This window comes from Hyla sarda, chromosome 11 (genome assembly GCF_029499605.1).
Source record: "Hyla sarda isolate aHylSar1 chromosome 11, aHylSar1.hap1, whole genome shotgun sequence".
Taxonomy (NCBI): domain Eukaryota; kingdom Metazoa; phylum Chordata; class Amphibia; order Anura; family Hylidae; genus Hyla; species Hyla sarda.
The window spans coordinates 22,772,062-22,797,844 of NC_079199.1; the positions used below are offsets into that span (position 1 = coordinate 22,772,062).

At 42.1% G+C, this 25,783-nt stretch overlaps 2 protein-coding genes across 11 annotated transcripts in view; one reads left to right on the top strand and one right to left on the bottom strand.

The window, feature by feature from the left end:
• The window catches only part of EGLN3 (egl-9 family hypoxia inducible factor 3), a 37,198-nt gene extending 33,956 nt beyond the window's left edge, over nt 1-3,242 (top strand). Inside the window, exon 6 of the transcript XR_008849009.1 lies at nt 1,765-3,242. The gene's annotated coding sequence lies outside the window, so the exon portion shown is untranslated. The remainder of the gene's footprint in view (nt 1-1,764) is intronic.
• Nucleotides 3,243-4,241: 999 nt separating this feature from the next.
• NPAS3 (neuronal PAS domain protein 3) overlaps nt 4,242-25,783 on the bottom strand; it is a 464,246-nt gene continuing 442,704 nt past the window's right edge. For all 10 annotated transcript variants that reach the window (XM_056547020.1, XM_056547019.1, XM_056547023.1 and 7 more), the window contains 3 exons: nt 19,400-19,547; nt 11,160-11,275; nt 4,242-9,481 (listed from right to left, as the gene is read on the bottom strand). In XM_056547020.1, coding sequence (XP_056402995.1) covers nt 8,076-9,481; nt 11,160-11,275; nt 19,400-19,547 — 1,670 coding nt within the window. In that variant the 3' untranslated portion in view covers nt 4,242-8,075. The remainder of the gene's footprint in view (nt 9,482-11,159; nt 11,276-19,399; nt 19,548-25,783) is intronic.

Here is a 25,783-nt window from a genome sequence, read left to right on the forward strand (position 1 = left end):
CCCGCCCCTGCCAGGGATAGGCTGAGCCCACTGTCATGTAAGGAGCTCTGGCCGGCTTCTTACATGACAGTGCGTTTAACCTATCACTGACAGGGGCGGGACATCGCTCCGGCCGGTGATAGGCTGACAGCTGTCCGACGTTCCAGTCCCAAGGAACAACGTGAGGCCGACGTAGGTAAGTTAAAGTTTATTTTCTTTATCTTTTGCAGCCCGGGCATAGGGATACAGTGTACAGCAGTGGTCTCAAACCTGCGGACCTCCAACTGTTGCAAAACTACAACTCCCAGCATGCTGGGAGTTGTAGTTTTGCAACATCTGGTGGTCCGCAGGTTGGAGACTACAGTATAGAGTTCCAGCGCCAGCGGCCCCCAACAAAGAGGAGGAGGGCAGTGCTCGCGGGTGACATGTGAGTAGTACCCCGCTGGGCTGAATTAATTGGGGGGGAGCAGAACAGCGCTGGCGGGTAACATGATTTGGGGGGGGGGGGGGGGGGGAGCAGAACAGCGCTGGCGGGTAACATGATTTGGGGGGGGAGCAGAACAGCGCTGGCGGGCAACATGATTTGGGGGGGGGGGAGCAGAACAGCGCTCACAGGTCACATGATTGAGGGGGGGGGGGGTAGAAAGAAATACCGTTATATACCGTGGAACAGCCATAAGTTACAAAAATACCGTGATACACACATTTGGTCATACCGCCCAGCCCTAAACGTACTTTTATAACACATTTTTCTTTTTGTTTGTTCGATGTCATAATTAGCAGCAAAACATATCTGAATACAAAATTTATCCGCCCTATACACGTGATCATTCCATTTAACAAAGCATTTACCCTGGTATGTCATCATGTATGATAAAATGACCACTGCTACAGAATGGCAGAAATACATTGGTAAAAAGAGTGCAAAACTTGTGTGCGCCATATTTTTGTCATTCAAATAACAGCTCTGTTCACACTTGTTTTTTTGATACTCCCTGTCACGGGTCATTTTCTTCCTACCTTTGAAAATACAGAATCTCCTGGTAAAAACAAAGCCAATGAGATCCGTCAGGATTCGTTGGGATCCATTTGAAAATAGACCAGTGATAGCTGTCATTGAGGTCATTTAATCCATTTTTTCAACCAATTTGTGACCTCTGTTAGTTGGATTATAAACCTGTTGCACAAGCCCTTGAATCACTAGACCTTTCTTAGGAGATACGTTAAATACCTGAGGACAAATATAAAATCTGGAATATTTTTTTTTCCCCTTTTGAAAAACAGAGTTAGCGCCAAAAGAAGAGGAACATATGTAAATTTTGGTAGTTGGTATGTTTTTGTTTCTTTTTTAACCATAACATTCCTTTACACTCGACCTATGGTAACCATAATGCCCTGTTTATACCTGAAGACATAAAACCACCCAAACAGAGTGTTTAAGTTTCCCGTATGACCCAGCAATAAGATTCTTCTTGATCAGGATGGTGTTAATGTGTGAAATAAAAGATGCCAAAACTGCAAACAAATCCAAAATGTAAAGTTTATTATGAAAATGGTACCTGCCGGATGAATCAAAAATTAATTTACATAAAAGACAGCATGTATGGTGTGTAAGCAGGCCTAGAATAGTATAAAAAAGAACCTTGTTTAAAAAAATGAAATTATGTACAGATTTTAAATTTTTTTTGCTTATTTTTTATTTTTTTGTTCTGCACCGTATTAATTTGATGGTTAATGGAAAAATAATGTTTATCTTATCTTATCTTTTTTTTTTTTTTACAACAGATGAGGCACGTTGAGTTAAAACTGAGTTAGTCTTCAAAACACAATAAAACGTACCCACAATTTCCCTTTTTTTTTTAACGTTTTAATATATATACTTTTAAACGTTTAAGTTGGTAACACTGCTGGGTTTACAGGTACAATTTTTATTCTATTTCCTATTAACCCTCCCTTTTTTCAATTGAGTAATAAACCAAAGTGGCACCAACCTCATAAAGTTTTCATATTAATTTACAAGAAATAGTTAAAAACACACAGACACAGTCGTCACAAATAAAAAAAAAATGACCTTTTTTTGTCATTTTTGAAATTTGTCAGACAATTTATTTTGAAAGCAGCTGTTAAACTTGCTCAATTGAAATAACCAGAAATAACCTTCAATAGTTTATTATTATTAATATTATTATTATCTTTTTTTAATCTTCGACACAACACAAACACTTATTAAAAAATATATATATAAAAAAAAAAGAAAACGGAAGAAGAACAAACAAAAAACAAGAATGGAAGACAAAGGATAAGAACAAAAAAACTTTGACGTGAGATTTCAGTGTTTTGCAACCACCAAGAATGTGCAGGGAGTCATCGTATTGACTCATTTCCATTTCTAGGAGTGTTTTCTGGTTCGGGATCTATGGCTGGATCTTCTGGAAGAGAAAGGGGGTCAAGGACACGAGATCATGCTAACCCCTTCCCTGCAAGAAGAGACAAAAGGCCATGACAGAGGAGGCTTGAAAGGTGTTGTTCGTATTAATCTTTTTTTTTTAAAATTTTCCTCTCTCGACATGTAGGATGCATACTTCTAATGTGACTATCTGAAAGCAGCAATAGATAAGAGAGAAATGAGATTATCGAGCTCATGTATTGCTGGGTTGCAATAAGGTACCCCCCCCCCCCCCCCCCATTATGACTTAGGTTAACCCTACAGCTTAATGGAAGGCAACAATGTAGGAAATCAGGCAATGGTTTGGAAGCCTTACGATGTGATGACTTTGGTTACCCTACAGCTTAATGCGTTTTCCAACCAGGGTCTGATGCCATATGTAAGTTTGACCCCGATATTGTATGTAAAGAGCGCAATCCTGATACTGTAAGTAATGAGCATGATTCCGATACTGTATGTAATGAGCATGGTCCTGATACTGTAAGTAATGAGTATAATTCTGATACTGAATGTAATGAGCGTGGTCCTGATACTGTGTTTAATGAGCATATTTCTGATACCATATGTAAAGAGCATGGTCCTGATACTGTATGTAATGAGCATGGTTCTGATACTGTGCGTAATGAAGAAACACACTGGTAAAAAGAATGGTGCAGCTCACAATTATTCACTAGCCGAGGTAAATGGGCAAACACCCTACCCAAGGTGTGCTATAATATGTATCGAAAAAAGAGAGAGATATCCCAACCTCAAGGATAGTGAGAAATAGTATAATACTTAATAATGTTTGACTAAGACCGTGCTTCAAATAACAATGACATTTTTATTAAAAATTATACATAATAAATAAAAAATTCCCCTCACAGGGCCCTTGAGTGAGGAATATTATATAAAATACACATACAATAGCATATATAATCTTTCAGAATATGTGGACAATTTTTTATGTATAGCCATCTGATAGTCAGGCAATATTCAGGCAATGTTAAGCCAAATTCATATATTGGTAATGCAATACTAGTTATATGTCCATATGTTAATTATAAAATCCTGCCACTGTACTGTGTTACACAAAATTACCAGCTGTCGCTATAGATGCCGTCTTCTTTCGTTGTGGAACACAGGCTGACCTTCATGTGCTTGCGGGCGCTAAGTGCGGCTGGTCCAGACTACGCTGGACCCGGTGAATGTCGCACAGAGATTCTGAGGATACGTGTATTCTCACGGATGGCAATTCCTCGTGGTGTCAGTGTCTGACATCAGCAAAGAATGGAAACGGTGAGTGAAGCACAGGAGCAGCGGGTGGAGCACAGGTGCGGCAGGTGGAACACAGGAGCGGCAGATGGATCTCTGAAACGGGTGGATGGATCACAATAGTGGATCACGAAGATAACAGATGGATCACGATGAGCAGCAGGTATATTGTAGTATCACCAAAAAGGTCTCCATATAGCTTGTTCGGACTAATAGACTTACAGTCCACAAAATCGCAATGCGTCTTTTTCAGCTAAACGCGTTTCAGGGTACTTGGCATTACGTATTCGACCCATCCTCATAGCTTTGACCCCTTCCTCATAGCTACCGAGGAAGGGGTCAAGTATTAGTATTGCATTACCAATACAAGAATTTGGCTTAACATTGCCTGAATATTTCCAGACGGCTATCAGATGGCTATACATTAACAATTGTCCACATATTATGAATGATTATATATGCTACTGTATGTGTATTTTATATAATATTCCTCACACAAGGGCCCTGTGAGGGGAATTTTTTATCTATTATATATCATTTTTAATAAAAATATCATCGTTATTTGAAGCATGGTCTTAGTCAAACATTATTAAGTATTATACTATTTCTCACTATCCTTGAGGTTGGGCTCTCTTTTTCTGATACACTGTGTATAATGAGCATGGTTCTGATACCATATGTAATGAGTGTGGTCCTGATACTGTATGTAATAAGTGTGGTTCTGATACCATATGTAATGAGCGCGGTCCTGATACTGTATGTAATAAGTGTGGTTCTGATACTGTATGTAATGAGCATGGTTCTGATCCTGTATGTTATGAGTATGGTTCTAATACCATATAAAATGAGCAAAGCTCTGATGCCGTATGTAACATGCGTGGTACTGATAACGTGGGCTGTTTAGGCATGCTGGAAGTTGTAGTTCTGCAACAGCTGGAGGCATCCTGGTTGGGAAACACTGGCTTTATGGAAGGCAACAAAGCAGAAAATTGGGCAACCAAATGAACAAGCATTCACTGCCATGCTTCCTAGAGATTTGATGGCTTTACAACTCTGCATCAGGCACAGTTGGACCTGCATGGACTGGTAATGTGTAAAAGTAGACTGACAGGACTAGATAAAAGTGTACTAAATGCGACAAATGTTTCTATCACCATTAATGAGCCTCCTCTAGATAGACTAGATGCTAAAATACACCGAGCTACTGATATGTCAGATCAACTTCTCTACGGCTCTCAGGCTGCAGAGATGCTAATCTCAATGTGGGGAAAGAAGAAAAGCTGTCCTTCCCTCCCTCGCACAAGCATGTAGGCGGCTTTTTTTTTATTTTTTATTTTATTGTGTCTCAAAAATGATCTTTCGCTGGTTTATGTAGGAAAAGACAGACATGAAACATAGGTAAAAAATTACAGAACAGTCATTAAGACAGAGTACTGAAATTTCACAACAGTAAAAGCGATAGCCAAAAAGAAAAACAAGGAAAAAGAGCAAAGTTACCCATAGGGTGTACCAACAGTGAAAGCAGCGTTGCCACTATACAAACATCCACGAGCCCCCAGGTACCACCGATTCACTGACACACAGGGAGTAAAGAACGTGACAGACCCAGACTACAGTTTTTTAAAAGCACAGAGAAAGACAACAGATATAAACACTCACATTAGCTTAGAATATACTGCATATTGTAACACACGTTGAAATTGGAATGAGACAGCTAAAAGACACGTTCGGAAATGGTTCGGTTTTTTTTTTTGTCTTTTTTTCTCTAAACCTCTTTTAGATTTGTGTTTTTTATTCTTTTTTTTAATACACGAAGCAACACATTACAAAGTCTCACACCTGGTAATAGATGTTTTCACGGATAAGCTGCCAAACAGACTGAAAGAAGAAATAAAAACCCATTACGCTATAAAACGTCACACTTTTGGTTTCTGAATAACTCAGATTCCCCTCCCCCACCCCCCTTTCAGATTTCTGGCGACCAAATTAAAGGTCAATGCCCGAACTTTCGTTGTACTTCAATTTTTTTTTCTTACGTGTTAAAAAATTTCGGCAGAGACTTTTTCTGACTGAGAATACGGTAAAACATTTCTACGTGTTAGTTCTTTACTAGGGTTTGTAAACCCTGTCTGAGCACTTAAGATGGGGGGGAGGGGATAGAAAGAAGCAAAGCAAGAGAAAACATATATGGTAAAAAAATATGCAGGTTAAAATGACTTCTACGTCTTATTTTTTTAACCCTCCATTTACTGTAAAGTATAACAGAGAAACACAGTGCTGGTGAGGACACGCAACATGTAACACCAAATAACATGACGGGTCAGTAAAGTGTTTTGTGCAAAAAAAAGGAGTCTGCAAAGTAACCCACTGTTCCCATATCGTTCTGCCACTATCATTATTTATTTGGGCAAACAACCTGGCTTGTACTGTTAATGGCGGGCATGGATTGAACACTAGAATGGCTTTAGTGGCCTATGGGTACCATGTTCTAAGCCTCCCTGGTAGTAAAGAAAAAATTGGCATATTTAAAAGGTAAAAGGTCTCCCCCTGTCCTCATCCAAGAAAGGGTTAATAGTGTATCTGATCTACTAGGGAAGGGTTCTAGTCTTCCTAGAGCAAGTTAAACCAGAAAACTTGGACATTATTCTCTTCAGACTTTTCCCAGTCAAACAGACAATTTCTATTAATCCTGTCGCTCCGAGGCTGGGGCCCCAGATGAAGTGTTGGCTGTATTATCCTTCTGTGGCAATAAGTCATCTTACGGCCAAACCTGAACTGCTCCTCCACAAATCGCCCCTTACGGCGGCTCAACCCGCAATTGTTTTGGGGTTTTCGAGAAGATAATGAAAAAGCATAAAATATCTGAGGTATGCGTTATCTTTCTAACCCCCCTGAAATAACTCCTGACAAAGTCTTCCTGCTTCCATTCCAGTCCCTCCAGTCTTCCAACCCAACTAACACCATCTCCACCAACTTCTGCCTACGATCCTAACACCTGCTCCTCAAATGATAAGAAAAGAGCTTACATTCATTTTTCCTTAACCTTCTCTAAAAGACAAGAGAAGAATGAGACCGGCACAGCTATATTAGAGTTGAAGTACTCACCCTATGGGAATTAAAAATACGGCTCTCCAAGAAACGTCATTTTTAAGGGGGGGGGGGGGGATAAAGACAATGGTTGTTTTTCATACAACGAGGACTAAGTCCTCCTAAGAACATTTGTTACAGTGTCTTACGGTTGGATGTTGGGCAACAGTGTAAAGTTGGAAGATTTTGGAAAGGGGAACAATAGCTTGTACGTAAACTTATATAAAAACAGTCCTTGTACTTTGTATTGACAATGAGCAGTCAAAACTGCAACTTGGCTACCAAGATGGGTCTGAAGAACCTACTGCTCTTTTGGAGGTGTTCTTGTAGTCCTATCACAATCCTTTGTAACAGCTGGGCATCAAACACCTAAACTACATCCTGCGGTAGGAGAATTTATACATACGTCTTGTAGTATGTGAATCTGGTAAACTCTCTTTCCTGCATGTGACGCGTGTGTGTGTGTGACATAACATCTTCATCTACACACCCATAACCTCTCCCTTGAAAAGACAAGGCATCTTGGTACATCAATACACAGCTGTTGTACAGACTGTTTCAGTCAACACCCTTTTTGCAATGTTGGGGGTTAATGCGAGGCTCATTACATTTCCATCATCCTGTAGTGCATGCCTGCCAACTCTTTCCTTGCCAGAGCAGTATGCATGGCACTGCCCCTCTGGCAACTTAAAAGTGAATGGCTCCAAGGTCTAGCAGCAGAGAAGGAGAGGTCCAAACATTCTGAGAAATAAACATTATAACATGTGTGAACAAATGTCTCAGTATTTTGGCAGTGACAGGGTGAGGAGTAAAAGAAGCCCGTAAAGGTTTCTAGGGTCGGAAAAGAGGGAATTTGAGGTGTGAGTCAAAGTGCTGGAATACGTTACGTAAAGGATCAGAACGCAGCCGTTGCTCCCCCCTCTAAGTGATGGAGCAACGGGCACAGTGCGAGCGGTCCCCAGGAGAGGCATCTGCCAGCTAAACCAAAGCCACGGTAAAGGGGGCTGATGGAGGAACATCTATTTTATGCAGCCCAGCTAAGTATGAGGTGCGGAAGACAGGGCTACTGGTCCCAAAAAGTTTTAGAGGAGGATATTAAGCATTAAGATTAACTCTTAAGGAACACCTCCTCTAGCGGCTTTGGATTAGGGTGCAGCGGAGGAGACATGGGGTGGCCAGGTTTAGATGCCCCTAACACCAGTATATAGCCACCTACATTCTGAATTATTATATAACGTCTTTCTCTACTCTCTGAAGTCTGTCCATTTTCTCCTCCTTCTCTCCTTCATTTGTTTTTCTTTTTTTCCTCTCAGTCCTCTTTACGTTCTAGAGTCTGTGCTGCATGGATACCATTGCTGTACACTGGGAACGGAAGGGAGGAGAAAATTCCTTCAGCTGTAGTGAAGACACTGGCAGCAGGGACTTGGGTAAGACCAGCACCTGTCACCGCTCCTCCAAAAGGACCAGACATGTTTAGTCGGTGTACATGGTGGTACAGCATCTCCATTGGGGTTTTGGGGTCTAGACCAAATCCAGGACCATTTACATCCACAAAGTTCACAGGGTGGGCATTAGGGAGTAAGTTGCCCTGCATGGCCAGTGTCACCTCAGCTGGGGCGTAACGAATGGTGCCTGTGGTGTACACCCTCTGTCCACTGCTTCCTGTGGCTGCAAGGGTTCCTGCAACACGATGCACAAGAGGAAGGACCACATTGCCAGCCTGAAGCCTTTGTAGTGCTTCTAATTCTCCTGCATACAGAAGAGAATTTGATGGGCCGCCTGTTTGAGGAGGTTTCTCGCGAGGTGAGGCAGAGAGTGGAGGGGAAAGTGGATCTGAGTTGACAGGACCCAAGCCCCCTGAGGATCCGGAATACTGCGCTTTGCTGCGACCAGCTCCCTCAGCCCCGCCTGGGGGTGTGAGAACAGAGTCTGGTATGGAGACATGGAGGGCTGGAGGTGCAGCGGCAGAGGATGATGGGGAGGGGGAGAAGTGCTCACCCCCTGTTGGAGGCTTGGTCATACTATAAGGGGATTCATTGCGTGAGATCTCTCGATTAGGTGGGAAATTCCAAATACTGCTGTCATTATCAAAGTTGATAGGTTCTGCCATTTCTGTCTTGATCTTCAGCACAGATGACGTAGTACAGGTGCCTGATGGGGGAGAAGTGGAAGGAAGAAGTCTTGGAGGATCCCCCAACGTGCCCTCTAACCCACTGGGGCTGGATCCCCCAGACAGGCGCCTCCTGCGGCCACCACATTGTCCTAAACTCTTTCTCCTCCTCCTTTTTCTTCGTTGATGTCTACTGAGAACACCAGTGACACAGATTGTTCTTTCCTCTTCATCCTCTTCTTCCTCCTCTCCACTCTCAGAGTCTTTGGCACTGTCAGAGCTCAGGGATTCAGGTCCACGCATGTCGGTTTCACTCTCAGTGTAGCGCTCTACTTTAATGTGCATAGGACCAAGTGCCCCCAGAGCAGTAATACTCCCTAATGCACTTAGCCCTTCATGCTCCATCTCTTCTGCTGCCTTCCTAACCTCACAGTCTTCACTTTCTTCACTCTCCTCACTACAAGCATCACTTGAGCTGTTCGCTTCTTCATCACAATTCATCTCTGGATCAGAATGTTGCCCAGGCTGTTTACGGTCAGGTTCTGGATCCTCACTTTGCTCAGACAGGTTCCCTTTTCCATCTGACTTCGGATTATCATTATCCTCTGTGAAAATGAAAAATCACAACATTATTTTTTGCTCAAAATTTCACTGGTATAATTCGGTAAAACTTTCATTATACAAAAAATTTATTCTTTATTACTATTCTTTTCTAAGCTTTACATACCTACATTAAATTGCAAGTCATCAGCTTTGATTCTACATGAAATATTAAGGTACAACTTGGAGGCGGGGAGCCAGCTCCCCTGTCTCCTCCATATTCCCTCGTTGGCCCTGCCCCCTTCATTAATATGCTAATGAATTAAAGGGTGAGCGCACAGAGAATAGTGCGCTCACCCGTGGCATTAATTAGCATAATAAAGATGGGGCGGGGCCTAGGGGGCATATGGAGGAGACAGGGGAGCTGGTTCCCTGCCTCAATTGCGTGCTGGAGAGCAATGCAGCTAAAGATTACAGTGCCAGAAGCTGTTTACCCATACTATAACCCAGTATATTGGGTTTAGTGCAGGTGAACAAGGTGTCAGATTCTCTTTAGGTTTTTAAATGTACACCTGTTCAGAAGTGCTTAGAAGCTCAATACCTGCATCCTCTTGGTGGAAGAAATCCTGCTATTGTTCAGGCCAGCAAAGGAGCATCAAAAATATTTTCAAATTGACAATGGTAAAAAAGTTTCTCTTATCCACCTTGATTTAAGTGTCCCTGTCATTTTGTTTGACATATCCCAGAGACATATCTCAGTGCCGAGACCCCCACGATCATTAGAACGAGTAGGGAGAAGTGCACTAGAATGCACTTGACTCCTTGGCTCGCAGCAATCTATGTCCTAATTTACTAGGTGCTTGCACAGACCTATAATGGAGCCGATGGATAGAGACCACTTAAAGCCAGTGACTAAAGCGCAAGCTTCTCCATACTCATTCTCCTGATCAGTGGGGGTCTGAACCGATCAAAGTGGATCAAAACTTGTGTCATGTCTCTTCTGTCTGCAAACTGTCTTCTCTGTTGTATTCATTAGCCCAACTTCCTGTTCCTGTGTACACTCTAGACAGGAATTCAGCCAACTATATCTTGTAGTAGGAGAGGCTATAGTCAAGAATGTATAATGTGAGGGAAATAGAGTTGGCTGAATTTCCCGGCTAGAGTGTCGTTACCAGACATGAATTTGGGCTAATGTAGCCAACAGATCAAGGAAAGCAAATAAAACCACAGACTGATAGTAAAACAACTGTATGTAACAATATATGTTCATTGATTAGACAGCTGAAAATAGGCTTCATCATCAGACAACTCTTTTAACCTGAGTTCATATTCTTAAATAGATGTATATTTGGCACTGATGGGGTTATCAATTTACCTTTTTGTTTTTTTGTAAAGATACTTTGATATTATGCCTATCACTTTTCTTCTCTTTCCACATTCCAGTAGTAGACAAGCGCAATGGTTTCATTAGTACAAAGTGACAATAATTCTTGTCCATCCCAAGGGCTACTCCTCATGTTCCTTTTTTAGTTTTTTTTTTTTAACATGTGAATGGAAGGTCCCCATTCATGTGCTGTAGTTAGGTTAAAAGCTTGTCCATTTCCAAGACAATATAACAATAAGTATGCCAGGAGCAGAATAAAGTATACTTTCTAGGGTTTGATTCATATCTCAGTCTCTCCACATTTTCTGCACTAGAGAAGAATAATGCAGCTTTAATTGTTATGTTCACATCTTCTTTACCTGAATTATCCTTGGAGTCTGAGTCCGAGTCGGACGTCTCTGAGGATTCTGATGTCTTTTCAGGCAAATGTGGCAGCTGAGCAATGTCCATTGGAATGTCCTTGTATTCCTGCAAACTAAATCACCAAATGAAAGGCGAGTCAGACCAATGAATGCAACGTACTGTCTGCTACTCATAAAATCTGAGGCATTTACTGAAAAGTACAGATTAAATATTCCACACATCCCATAATTATAGCTAAATTACTAGATCCTCAGTAAAAGGTTACCCAGGATTACATAAACAGAGTTGTTTTCTTGCAGAAACAGCACCACTATTGTCCTCAGTCTGTGAGTGGTATTGCAGCTTAGTTCCATCAAAGTAAAAGGAGCGGACATGTGATACCACACACAACCTGATGACAGGTGTGGAGCTGTTTTTGTAAGAAAGATCATTGATTTCAGTTACAGACAATTACTTTATCTAAAGTTTTTCCTTTACCAGGGTCAGATGTTCAAATTTGTCTTGTGAATTCTATTACCAGAAGTAATATCCACTGCTAAGTCTCCCGTTCTTTGAGTTCCTCAACCGATCAACACTGTGCAAGCTGGCACAGTGCTGATCAGTAAAGGAGCCCAAAGAATGGAGGACTGGACTGACCTGTATAGGAGCCCAAAGAATGGAGGACTGGGCTGATTGGTGGAGGAAGTAAAAGAATGGAGGACTGGGCTGATTGGTAGGGGAAGTAATAGAATGGAGGACTGGGCTGATTGGTAGGGGAAGTAAAAGAATGGAGGACTGGGCTGATTGGTGGAGGAAGTAAAAGAATGGAGGACTGGGCTGATTGGTAGGGGAAATAAAAAATTGGGGGACTGGGCTGATTGGTAGGGGAAGTAAAAGAATGGAGGACTGGGCTGATTGGTAGAGGAAATAAAAAATTGGGGGACTGGGCTGATTGGTAGGGGAAGGAAAAGAATGGAGGACTGGGCTGATTGGTAGGGGAAATAAAAGAATGGAGGACTGGGCTGATTGGTGGAGGAAGTAAAAGAATGGAGGACTGGGCTGATTGGTAGAGGAAATAAAAGAATAGAGGACTGGGCTGATTGGTAGGGGAAATAAAAGAATGGGGGACTGGGCTGATTGGTAGGGGAAATAAAAGAATGGGGGACTGGGCTGATTGGTAGGGGAAATAAAAGAATGGGGGACTGGGCTGATTGGTAGGGGAAATAAAAGAATAGGGGACTGGGCTGATTGGTAGGGGAAATAAAAGAATGGGGGGCTGGGCTGATTGGTAGGGGAAATAAAAGAATGGGGGACTGGGCTGATTGGTAGAGGAAGTAAAAGACTGGAGGACTGGGCTGATCGGTGACATGTAGTTCCGAGCACTGGGCAGGTGAATTTTTCATAGATTTAGCCCTATATGGGGTAAGCAGGGCCGGAGCGACATCCCCCCCACCCTTTTTTTTATGTCGGTGTGAGGTGCAGGAGCGGACGCAGACTTTCATGGGACTCAAGTCTGCACCTCACACAGACGCTCAGGGTGTATGGAGCAGGCCTGACCCGAGCCTGCTCCATACTCGGCAGCCCCCCAGCTGATTTCAGTAGCCAGGGGCCGCCGCTAATAGCCCGGTATTTCTCCCGTTACTCTCTTCCGTCACAAAATAACGTCCGTTATGAATAACGGGCTATAACGGGTTAAAACGGCTATTAGAAAAATCCCATAGACTATAATGGGATTTTCTAACCGTATAGGATTTTGAAACTGACGTTTTCAGCTGATTTTCAGACGAAACTTCGTACGGATGTTTAAAAACTGAGAATTTTGTAGTGTGAAAGAAGCCTAAGAGCTTTGTAAACGCACATGGCCCCCGACTTCAATTCCAGCCAAATTCTCTCTCCAAAAGCCCAATGTTGCTCCTTCCCTTCTGATCCCTCAAGTGCGCCAAGCAGAGCATTTTTGACCAAATATGGGGTTTTTCCTTACATATGAGAAATGGAGTTTAATATTTTGGGGGGCATTTTCTCCTATTACCCCCATGTGAAAATGAAAAATTTGGGGTAACACCAGTATTTTAGTGTTAAAAATAAAAATTTTAATTTTCACGTCCAACTTTAACGAAAAGTCGTCAATCACCTGTGAGGTGTTAAGGCTCACTGTACCCCTTGTTACATTCCTTGAGGGGTGCAGTTTCCCAAATAGTATCCCATGTGGGTTTGTTTTGATGTTCTGGCACCATAGGGGCTTCCTAAATGCAACATGCCCCCAGAAAAAATAAAGTGCAATATTCGTACTCCAAAATCCCAAAGTTGCTCCTTCCCTCCTGAGCCATGTTGTGCGCTCGCAGAGCACTTTATATCCACATATGAGGTATTGACATACTCAAGAGAAATTTCAGGGGTGCTGTTTTCATAATGGGCTCCATTATGGGGGATTTGTTACAGAAAGGCCCCTCAAATCCACTTCAAACTGAACTGGGCCCTGAAAATTTCAGATTTAGAATTTTTCATGAAAATTTGGAAAATTGCTGCTTTACTTTCAAGCCCTCTAATGTCTTCAAAAAGTAAAAACATGTCAACTTTATGATGCCAACATAAAGTAAACACTGTTTAGATGACTCAATATATAATTTATTTGGTATGACCATTTTCCTTACAAGCAGAGAGTTTCAAAGTTAGAAAAATGCTAAATTTTCAAATTTTTCATAACATTTTTGAATTTTTCTGCTTTCATCTCTTGGTTATAATATGAGCTAAGCTTGTGCCGGGGTGTCTCATAGCCTTGGTACCGAAACTGCTGTTTGTTCTTTTTTTGTTTTTTAGTATTCTGTTTTCTATTTGCAAATTTTAAATAAAATAATTAAGCATCTGGCTGCAAAAAAAAAAAAAATTAAACACCATGAAAAATGTGACTTTTTCGCAAAAACTCTACATGTTTATAACCAGCTTAACCCCTTAAGGACCCAGCCAATTTTCACCGTAGGACCCGGCAATTTTTTGCACATCTGACCACTGTCACTTTAAGCATTAATAACTCTGAAATGCTTTTACTTTTCATTCAGAGATAGTTTTTTCGTGAAATATTCTACTTTATGTTAGTGGTAAAATGTTGTCGATACTTACAACATTTCTTGGTGAAAAATTCCAAAATTTGATGAAAAAAATTGAACATTTTGATTTTTTTTATTTTTTTTACTTTGAAGCTCTCTGCTTATAAGGAAAACGGATATTCCAAATAAATTATATATTGATTCACATATACAATATGTCTGCTTTATGTTGACATCATAAAGTTGACATGTTTTTACTTTTGGAAGACATCAGAGGGCTTCAAAGTATAGCAGCAATTTTCCAATTTTTCAAAAAATTTTCAAAATCGAAATTTTTCAGGGACCAGTTCAGTTTGGAAGTGGATTTGAAGGGCCTTCATATTAGAAATACCCCATAAATTACCCCATTATAAAAACTGCACCCATCAAAGTATTCCAAATGACATTGTTTGTTAACTCTTTAGGTGTTTCACAGGAATAGCAGCAAATTGAAGGAGAAAATTCAAAATCTTCATTTTTGACACTCGCATGTTCTTGTAGACCCAGTTTTTTAAATTTTTACAAGGGGTAAAAGGAGAGTTTCCAAAATGGGGTCACATGTGGGGGGTTTCCATTGTTCTGGCACTACGGGGGCTTTTATCCCTCCAAGGGGATCGTGGGTGTCTTGGACAGCCCCGATCCCCCTTATTTTGCGGGTCATCGGAGACCCATATGACCCGGAATCGCCGGTGTGAATTCACTCCGGCGATTTGCGGCAATCGCCCACATGGGGGGGGTCATTTGCGCGGGGTGCCTGCTGATCGATATCAGCAGTCACCCCAGTCTGAAATTCACACAGGTGTACAGGTACATCCTGGGTCCTTAAGTACCAGGGTGTCAGGGCGTACCTGTACACCCTGGGTCCTTAACTGGTTAAAGTTGCAGCTATGGTCATAAAACATTGCCATTTGCTATAGTTACAGGGACCAATAGGCAGGGTCAGTATGATACTTCTAAATACTTCAGTATAATACTTCTAAAGTGTAAGCTACTGAAACAAATCACTCCCAGGTATGCTATAGAATGGATCTGTGCATTTACACAATCTTATAAAAGTTACAATATCAGAATAAAAAAAAGGTTGATATTCAGTCACAAGGATTGCGATTTAGTCATTTAATTAACCTAAACTCCAATATGCACCTTTAGTGAAGATAGCATGCAAGCCTATTGGCGTCTCTCCTTCTAGTTACCGGCTGCTGCATGGTCCAGACATTAACAGCAGGTGGCGCACAAGCCACATTCGTTGTGTATCTCGCTTTCTAATGGTTATACTTTTTTGCTTTATTTTAATTAGTGTTGAATGTTGTCTGCTACCCTGTCACTTTATAATCTGTTTCTGTTAATTCCTCTAACTTGTTACATAATATAATCATGTTATGTGCATCTAACAGATAGATGATAGATATGAGATAGATAGACAGATAGAAAAAGGAATACTCTGCAGCAGACAGATCCGTGCAAAATGGTGAAATTTATTCCATCAACACAAGAGTGAACACAAGCTTGAGAAAGACCAGGAAAGCTGGTCGAAACGTTGCTTGTGTTCACTCTTGTGTTGATGGAATAAATGTCACCATTTTGCACGGATCTGTGTGCTGCGGAGTATTCCTTTTTTTGCATATGTTTGGACCCTTGACCAAGGTCCGGTATCCGCATGCACCTCTATTAAGGACTTTCTGGATTCTAAGCTGGTGCTGCTTTCCTCCTATTTATGGACATTTATCAACGGGTTTAGTCAGGTTTTCTTTACTATAATTGTCGCAAAATTGTCGCAACTGCGACTACGCGATTTTTCGTGCGACATTTTGACTGGAAAGCGAGAAAAGCAAGTTTTCCAAAAATGAACTACGTAGTAACAATTTTAAAATGGACTACGGGTAGTCAGGTATTTATTAACTGCGACAGTCGCAACTGCGCAAAAAAAAAGTCGCAACAGGGTTACAAATTGACTAAATTTACTCCAGCTCAAACATGGAGCACAAAAAGCTACTACCAAAGTAAAAAAGGAAAAATTGCTTATGTGAAAGAAAATTATCAACAGGCTGAAACCAGTTGATAAATAAGTCGCACATAAGCAAAAAAAAAGTAAGGAAAAAATTACTAAAAAAAAGGAATACATAAGCAAAGATTGATAAATGTCCCTCATTGTGTACATAGATAGATAGATGATAAATACGAGATAGATGGATGGATAGATAGATATGAGATAGATAGATATGAGATAGATAGATATGAGATAGATAGATAGATATGAGATAGATATGAGATAGATAGATATGAGATAGATAGATATGAGATAGATAGATATGAGATAGATAGATGGATAGATAGATGATAGATACGAGATAGATAGATATGAGATAGATAGATGGATAGATAGATGATAGATACGAGATAGATAGATAGATAGATGTTTGCCTGCAGTAGGTTCATTATGGTAAATTTCATGGCTGTATGTTTCTATTTTTGCCTACAAGTCCTCACCAACCCAATGTTAAAGTGGACATGTTAGAAGGAAAATAGGGGTCATTATGATTCCGGGCATACTATTTTTTTTTTCTTAACAATAAAATACCTCTCTATCGGTGAGATATAAGCCTTATTGTTAATATGCAAATGAGGTTCAAGTGCACAGCACGGCAGGAGTCCAGGTAAAGTCCAGCCCAAGTCCTGTTTATCACCTCCGACTATAAAAAATATATAAACAAAAAGGCTTCCATCTCATCAATGAAGAGGCTATTGACATAAAAAGGTATGCTTAAAATAAGATGACTGGTCATCTTAGGTGCGGACTTATTTATTTATTTTTGCACTTTATAGGAACTCTCCAAAATTAGTCCCTTTAAGGCACCATAGCAAAGGCAGAATTCACACATAGTATTTTGGTCAGTATTACAAGAACCGACATAAAAAATAATAAAAAAATATAATGGAAAGAAAATCAACAAGATAGGAAAAGGCTGTGGCACTGACCACAAGAGAGCAGGTGTTTAATGGGTCACATGGTCATGAGAACACAACTGACAGGGAGACGGGCCGTTTTGTGCAGCACAGCACACTTCCTTTAGGCCCTGGGGCTGTGACGCATGAAACGGTCCATCTCCCTGACAGTTATGTTCTCATGACCATAATCCCTATTAAACACTTGCTGCAAGAAAGTTCCCCAGTGGTGAGTGCCCCCTTTTTCCTATCTTGTGGATTATCTGTGACAGTTTGGCTCTGCTTTTATGGACTGCTGAGCATGGGATTGAAGGAGTCCATTTTAGTGAGCATAAAGCATGGAAACATAGAATGTGTTGGCAGATAAGAACCCTTTGGCCCATCTAGTCTGCCCAATAATCTGTATCCTATCAATAGTCCCTGGCCCATTCTTATATGAAGGACAGACTTATACCTATCTCTATCTTACATGAAGGATAGCCTTATGCCTATCCCTATCTTATATGAAGGATAGCCTTATACCTATCCCTATCTTATATGAAGGACAGACTTATACCTATCTCTATCTTGTATGAAGGATAGTCTTATGCCTATCCCTATCTTATATGAAGGATAGCCTTATACCTATCTCTATCTTATATGAAGGATAGCCTTATGCTTATCTCTATCTTATATGAAGGATGGTCTTATACCTATCTATATCTTATATGAAGGATAGCCTTATGCCTATCTCTATCTTATATGAAGGATAGCCTTATGCCTATCTCTATCTTATATGAAGGACAGCTTTATGCCTATCTCTATCTTATATGAAGGACAGACTTATGCCTATCTCTATCTTATATGAAGAATAGCCTTATGCTTATCCCTATCTTCTATGAAGGATAGCCTTATGCCTATCTCTATCTTATATGAAGGATAGCCTTATGCCTATCTCTATCTGATATGAAGGACAGCTTTATGCCTATCTCTATCTTATATGAAGGATAGCCTTATGCCTATCCCTATCTTATATGAAGAATAGCCTTATACCTATCCCTATCTTATATGAAGGATAGCCTTATGCCTATCCCATGCACGTTTAAACTCCTTCACTGTATTTGCAGCGACCACTTCTGCAGGAAGGCTATTCCATGCATCCACTACTCTCTCAGTAAAGTAATACTTCCTGATATTACTGCAGAAACCTTTGCCTCTTTAATTTAAAACTATGTCCTCTTGTGGTAGTTTTTCTTCTTTTATATCTCCTCTCCTCCTTTATAGTGTTGGTTCCCTTTATGTATTTAAAAGTCTCTATCATATCCCCTCTGTCTCTTCTTTCTTCTATACATGTTAAGGTCCTTTAACCTTTCCTGGTAAGTTATATCCTGTAATCCATGTACTATATTAGTATCTTCTCTGACTCTCTCTAAAGTATCTATATCCTTCTGGAGATACGGCCTCCAGTACTGCGCACAATACTCCAAGTGAGGCCTCACCAGTGTTCTGTACAGCGGCATGAACACTTCTCTCTTTCTACTGCTTATACCTCTCCCTATACATTCATGAGCACTTCTCTCTTTCTACTGCTTATACCTCTCCCTATACATTCATGAACACTTCTCTCTTTCTACTGCTTATACCTCTCCCTATACATTCATGAGCACTTCTCTCTTTCTACTGCTTATACCTCTCCCTATACATTCATGAGCACTTCTCTCTTTCTACTGCTTATACCTCTCCCTATACATCCAAGCATTCTGCTAGCGTTTCCTGCTGCTCTATTACATTGTCTTCCTACCTTTAATATTCTGAAATAATTACTCCTAAATCCCTCTCCTCAGATACTGAGGTCAGGACTGTGTGAAATATTCTATATGGCTGGTAATGTTACTATCTGCTCTACTAGTGGACTATAATAGAAACATGTGCCCCTTCATCTGTGTTTTGGACCTACTCCTGGTTTAGGCTACAAATACTGACCAGCAGGACCACCATCAGAAATTTTGGATAATGCTGAACAGTCTGGATCCCCAAGTGCAGGAAAGGGGGCAGAGCCAGCAGCAAGGGGACTCTTTTTAAGCTTAATTTGGCCCAGGCCCCTGACTGCAGTACTGCCAGCCCTGCTGATCAGAATACTGGATGTTAACCCAGCAGAGAGCGCCAGGCTGCAGATGAGTGACATTAAGGTGTAATGTGTACAGACATGTTGTTCAGTTTTCAACATGAAAATAAGTAAAACTTAAAGGTACCTGAGGATGTAGTTAACCCAGATGATGTTTCGCTCGTTGGCATTTTTAGCATTGATTGCGATAGTAGCACAAGACTGCACCCAGATGTATCCGCCATTCTTCTGCATCCATCGGTAATACTTGGTCACACACTGGCCCTTGTTCAACACTGCAAGAGAAAAAACGAGATGTCTTTAGATGGGATAACATGCAATGCATGGAGGAAGGTCACAGGTACTTTTTGCAAATGTAGTACTGATGGTGGCATTACTAGCTAAATAGGCAGGTGAATGCCATAGTTACATGGCACTGCACTCTGAGGATAGAAGTGCGCTGGTAAGGGCTGGGAGTACAGCACTAAACTCTACCGCTATCACACAAAAGTCTCTCTCTGCAGCCTCTTAGAGGTTATTTGAAGGTATTTGTGCAGCTTTGATCCCTGGGCTCATTTTGGGGGATTCCAGCCGGCCAGAAAATACAGCACTTTCTTTTCATCTTGTCAGAGAGAATTTACAGCTCTCAGATGAACAAAATCCCAGTCGGAGAGATGGGGTGGGGTGATGGGGGGACCTGAAACCATGGGAGTTAATATGTGAAGACAGCAGAAAGAGGGTAATTTTGGAAATGAAGGAGAAAACGGAAAAGAGTGAAAGGTATTGGTAAAAATATAGTTTATACTGCGGCCAAAGGGTTAATCCGCAATATATGTATTATAGAAAGAAATATGGTGGGCTTTATTATCATGACACCTTTACATTTCCCAAACTTATCTGTAACTCTAAAGCAGTGTTTCCCAACCAGGGTTCTCCAGCTTATGCATAACTACAACTTCCAGCATGCCCAGACAGCCACACACTGGCATACAGTATCAGAATCATGCTCTTTACATATGGCATCAGAACCAAACTTGTTACATACAGTATCGGGACCACGCTTGTAACATACAGAATCAGAACCACACATGTTACATACAATAACCGAACCACCTTCATCAGAACCATGCTCATTACATACAGTATCCGAACCACGCTCATTACATAGTATCAGGACCACGCTCATTACATAGTATCAGGACCACGCTCATTACATACAGTATCCGAACCATGCTCATTACATAGTATCAGGACGACGCTCATTACATAGTATCAGGACGACGCTCATTACATAGTATCAGGACGATGCTCATTACATAGTATCAGGACCACACTCATTACATAGTATCAGGACCACACTCATTACATACAGTATCATGCTCATCATTACATACAGTATCAGAACCATGCTCATTACATATATTATCAGAATAGGTATCATAAACTGTCTGGGCATGCTGGGAATTTTAGTTTTACAACAGTTGGAGGCACACTGGTTGGGAAACATTTCTCTAAAGGTTTATACTATACTGAAGTCTCTATATCTATGAAGTTTAGATGCAGTCTCCAATATAGGGTATGAACCCCTGGCCCATGTGCCAAACAAACAAGAAACATTTGGCGAAAACAACATTGATTCATGTTCTGCGTCTGTTATTTAAAAAAAAAAAAAAAGGAACATAATGATCATCTCCAAGTTCAATGTGATCATAGTATATGCAGTGGTTCTGTTATCGACATGCTGAAAAGAAGGAATTGTGGACAACCAACGACTTAATGAAAGCATTCCTCAATCAACTACGCAATGTAGGCAGAAAGAGGCGGTGTGGCCCAGAGCAGAGTGGACCCGGGGCTCTGCCTCTCTGACTGTCGGCCTGACTCCCTTAAGGGCTTATAAAGCTGAAATCTGTAGGTATAAAGAAGCCGAGCGTAACTATAAATATATACCTAGAATATGCTTGTGAAGCCCTAGTGCACGGTGTGTGCAGCTTCACAACCAAATTCTCAATGACAGTTGCGCTTTAATGGATCATTGAAAGTAGTTTACTAATGACTACCTCTAGTCCACTTCAGAATATACACTGTAATATTGTTTGACACACTTTGGAGTCCAGCAAAATTACAGTGTATACTCGAAAGTAGACTAGACGTAGTCACTATTAGACTAGGTTCAGTCTATTCAACTAAATGGGTATACATCAGCATACCATTCTGCCGGTGTGCCAATGCATATCCCGAACGTACCTGGAATGTAAACCTGGAATAAGAATTACCCTTGCAGGCTCTATTTTTTTATGCTCTGCTACTTATCTAGCTAGGTGGTGTCTAACACTTTAAAGTATTTTTGTGTACCATGCTTGACCTACTTAATATCGGACTATATTCCCTTCAACATTACCATCTTTTAAGATAAACTGTACAGAAATACATACTTCAGACCAGAAAACTTGAGTTGGCCATAATAATAATAATCATCATTCTTTACTTTGGCTTCTGTCCCCATTGGGGGCTCAAAATCTAAATTTACCAGTATGTTTTGGAGTATGGGAAGAAAACGGAGTGCCGTATATACTTGAGTATAAGCCGACCCGAATATAAGCCGAGGCCCCTAAATTTCACCCCAAAAACCCAGGAAAAGTTATTGACTCGACATAAGCCTAGGGTGGGAAATACATCATCCCCCCTGTCATCATCCCCCCTGTCATCATCCAGACTCCCGTCATTATCACCCCCATCATCATCACCCTGTCATCATCACCCCCCCCCCTTCATCATCACCGCCTGTCAATCCCTTCATCAGTGGTCTTCAACCTGGGGACCTCCAAATGTTGCAAAACTACAACTCCCGGCATGCCACTGAGAAGGGATTGACAGGCGGAGAGTTCACTCGAGTATAAGCCGAGGGGGGGCGTTTTCAGCACGAAAAATCGTGCTGAAAAACTCGGCTTATACTCGAGTATATACGGTACCCAGAAGAAACTCACGCAAACACTGTGAGAACAGATGTTGTCCTTGGTGGGCTTTAAACCCAGGACCCCGACACTGTAAGGCAACAGTGCTAACCACTGAGCCACCATGCTGCCATAACATTTGCTTGAAGACACCAAGACCAGACATGACTGGCTGCACCGGCATTACAGATACCGTATTTTTTGCCGTATAAGACGCACTTCTTCTTCTCCAAAACTGGGGGGGAAAAGTTGGTGCGTCTTATATGGTAAATACACACCTATCGGGTCGGTCCCTGCGGCCATCAACGGCCGGGACCTGCGGCTAATACAGGACATCACCGATCGCGATGATGCCCTGTACTAACCCTTCAGACGCGGCGATCAAAGCTGACCGCCGCGTCTGAAGCCAAAGTGACAGTAACCCGGCTGCTCAGTCGGGCTGTTCGGGACCGCCGCGGTGAAATCACGGCGTCCCGAACAGCTTACAGGACACCGGGAGGGACCTTACCTGCCTCCTCGGTGTCTGCTCCGTGCCGGGATCCCCTGCATGGCCGGCACTCTCCTTCGACGTCATCACGTCGTCGCGCACGCTGTCCCGTCATCCAATAGGAGCGTCGTGCGTAGCGACGTGATGACGGCAACGGAGAGCGTGGATGCCGGGGAAGAAGACGTCCGGAGCGCCGGGGACACGGCGACAGCGATGGAGCGACATCCAGGGCAGCGGTGAGTACTACCTCCTATACCAGTGGTCTTCAACCTGCGGACCTCCAGATGTTGCAAAACTACAACTCCCGGCATGCCCGGACAGCCAACGGCTGTCCGGGCATGCTGGGAGTTGTAGTTTTGCAACATCTGGAGGTCCGCAGGTTGAAGATCACTGTTGGGTGCTGAATTTTTTTTTTCTAGATTTTGCACCTTTAAAATCGGGTGCATCTTATATGCCGGTGCGTCCTATAGGGCGAAAAATACGATATTTAAAAACTTAGCAACAGATTAAAACACCAGATGTGGCAGGGAGGGTAAAAAAAAAATACATTGTAATTTATAAGTGAAAATAATAAATAATTCCAATAGTTTCATAGTTAGTTTGACACGGGCTTCATTTTCATTTCTACGGGGGAGACGAAGATACCCGAGTACAGCAATTGGGGCATCTCCGGCACTCTCATAGAAATTAATGCATTAACCCCTATTCACAGGAATAGGGGGGGGGGGGGGTAGTCCGACCACTGGGACCCCCTGCAATCTCTAGAATGAGGCCCCGGCTCTCTGCGCATCACAGAAAGAGCGATCCTGCAAACAACACATACTCTCTCTGTGCTGTGCATAGAGCCAGGGCCCCATTCTGGAGATTGTGGGGGGTCGCAGTGGTCGGACCCCCTACAATCAGACACTTCCTGTGGATAGGGGATAAGTTGTTTTTCTACAAACAACCATCGTTTCTATTAAACTATTGAGCCTTATATCTTATAGAACATACCGTAAATCATATTTTTTTGCAGCAAAGTAAAGGAGTATGGGTAGAAATGGTTAATGGTGAGCCCGTGCATTGAGATTTATAGGTTGTGGGGCACATAGGCATTAATGAGCATGATGTTTCATTGCCTGGATGGTAGTCGGTATCACTGTATAATGCAGCATGTTCAGAGGAACATAATTAACCATGAAATTACATTGGTGTCTCTCACATCTTTCTAGAGGAAAAAAAAAGCAAGCCGAGGGCACTTCCGCTATGTCACCAGGAGGGGGCAGTGTGTCACTAGCAGCCCCTTGTCCCCTTACCGTGTCCTTGTCTCTGTCTGTCTGGAATGGAAAACCTTCTAACTGCTGTAATAAATTTGGCTAAATTAGTGGTTAAATGGTTATCTCAAGTAATATGTATTTGCATTAATCATCTTGCTGCAGAGCAGAGCTGAGGAAGGCTCCGGAGAAGGCACTAAATTCATATTGTCCATTTAATTGTGGCTAATAAGTGCTACACAATACACAGCGAGCTGGGGAGAGATGGCGGAAAAGGGAAGGAGGGAGGGTGGACAGAGGAAAAACAATAAGGACGGCGGAAAAGCATCACGGGCCGGGAGACATGACGGCGGCCCCCACTATGAGAATGCACTGCACAACATGCATGGATATAGCTTCCATAAAGAACACTACAAATATAATACTCTATAGCAGTGTTTTCAAACCAGAGTGACTCCAGCTGTTGCAAAACTACAACTCCCAGCATGCCCGGACAGCCGAAGGCTGTCCGGGCATGCTGGGAGTTGTAGTTTTGCAACAGCTGGAGGCACCCTGGTTGAGAAACACTGCCCTACAGGAATCCTGAAACTAGTGTGCACTTACTGTGCATAATGTATTATGGACTGACCATCCGCTCTAGATAAGGGGGTGGTGTACTCAAAGGAAATGGTCGCTGTGTATAACGTATGATGGACTAAACATCCGCTCTAGATAAGGGGGTGGTCTACTCAAAGGAAATGGTCGCTGTGTATAATGTATGATGGACTAAACATCCGCTCTAGATAAGGGGGTGGTGTACTCAAAGGAAATGGTCGCTGTGTATAACGTATGGTGGACTAAACATCCGCTCTAGATAAGGGGGTGGTGTACTCAAAGGAAATGGTCGCTGTGTATAATGTATGGTGGACTGAACATCCGCTCTAGATAAGGGGGTGGTCTACTCAAAGGAAATGGTCGCTGTGTATAACGTATGGTGGACTAAACATCCGCTCTAGATAAGGGGGTGGTGTACTCAAAGGAAATGGTCGCTGTGTATAACGTATGGTGGACTAAACATCCGCTCTAGATAAGGGGGTGGTGTACTCAAAGGAAATGGTCGCTGTGTATAACGTATGGTGGACTGAACATCCGCTCTAGATAAGGGGGTGGTCTACTCAAAGGAAATGGTCCCTATGGTGGGCTATACATCCACTCTAGATAAGGGGGTGGTCTACTCAAAGGAAATGGTCGCTGTGTATAATGTATGGTGGACTGACCATCCGCTCTAGATAAGGGGGTGGTGTACTCAAAGGAAATGGTCGCTTTGCATAACGTATGGTGGACTATACATCCTCTCTAGATAAGGGGGTGGTCTACTCAAAGGAAATGGTCGCTGTGCATAACGTATGGTGGACTATACATCCTCTCTAGATAAGGGGGTGGTGTACTCAAAGGAAATGGTCGCTGTGTATAATGTATGGTGGACTGACCATCCGCTCTAGATAAGGGGGTGGTCTACTCAAAGGAAATGGTCGCTTTGCATAACGTATGGTGGACTATACATCCTCTCTAGATAAGGGGGTGGTGTACTCAAAGGAAATGGTCGCTGTGCATAATGTATGGTGGGCTATACATCCGCTCTAGATAAGGGGGTGGTCTTCTCAAAGGAAATGGTCGTTGTGCATAACGTATGGTGGACTAAACACTAGCTCTAGATAAGGGGGTGGTCTTCTTAAGGAGGCTTTACTGTCACTCAAACCAATAGGGTCAGGCATTAGAAATCCAACACACCTGTCCCTTCTGTCTTCTGACATTGGAGGAGAGTTGGGAGGCCACCATATATTTTGGTCCTAGGTGTACTG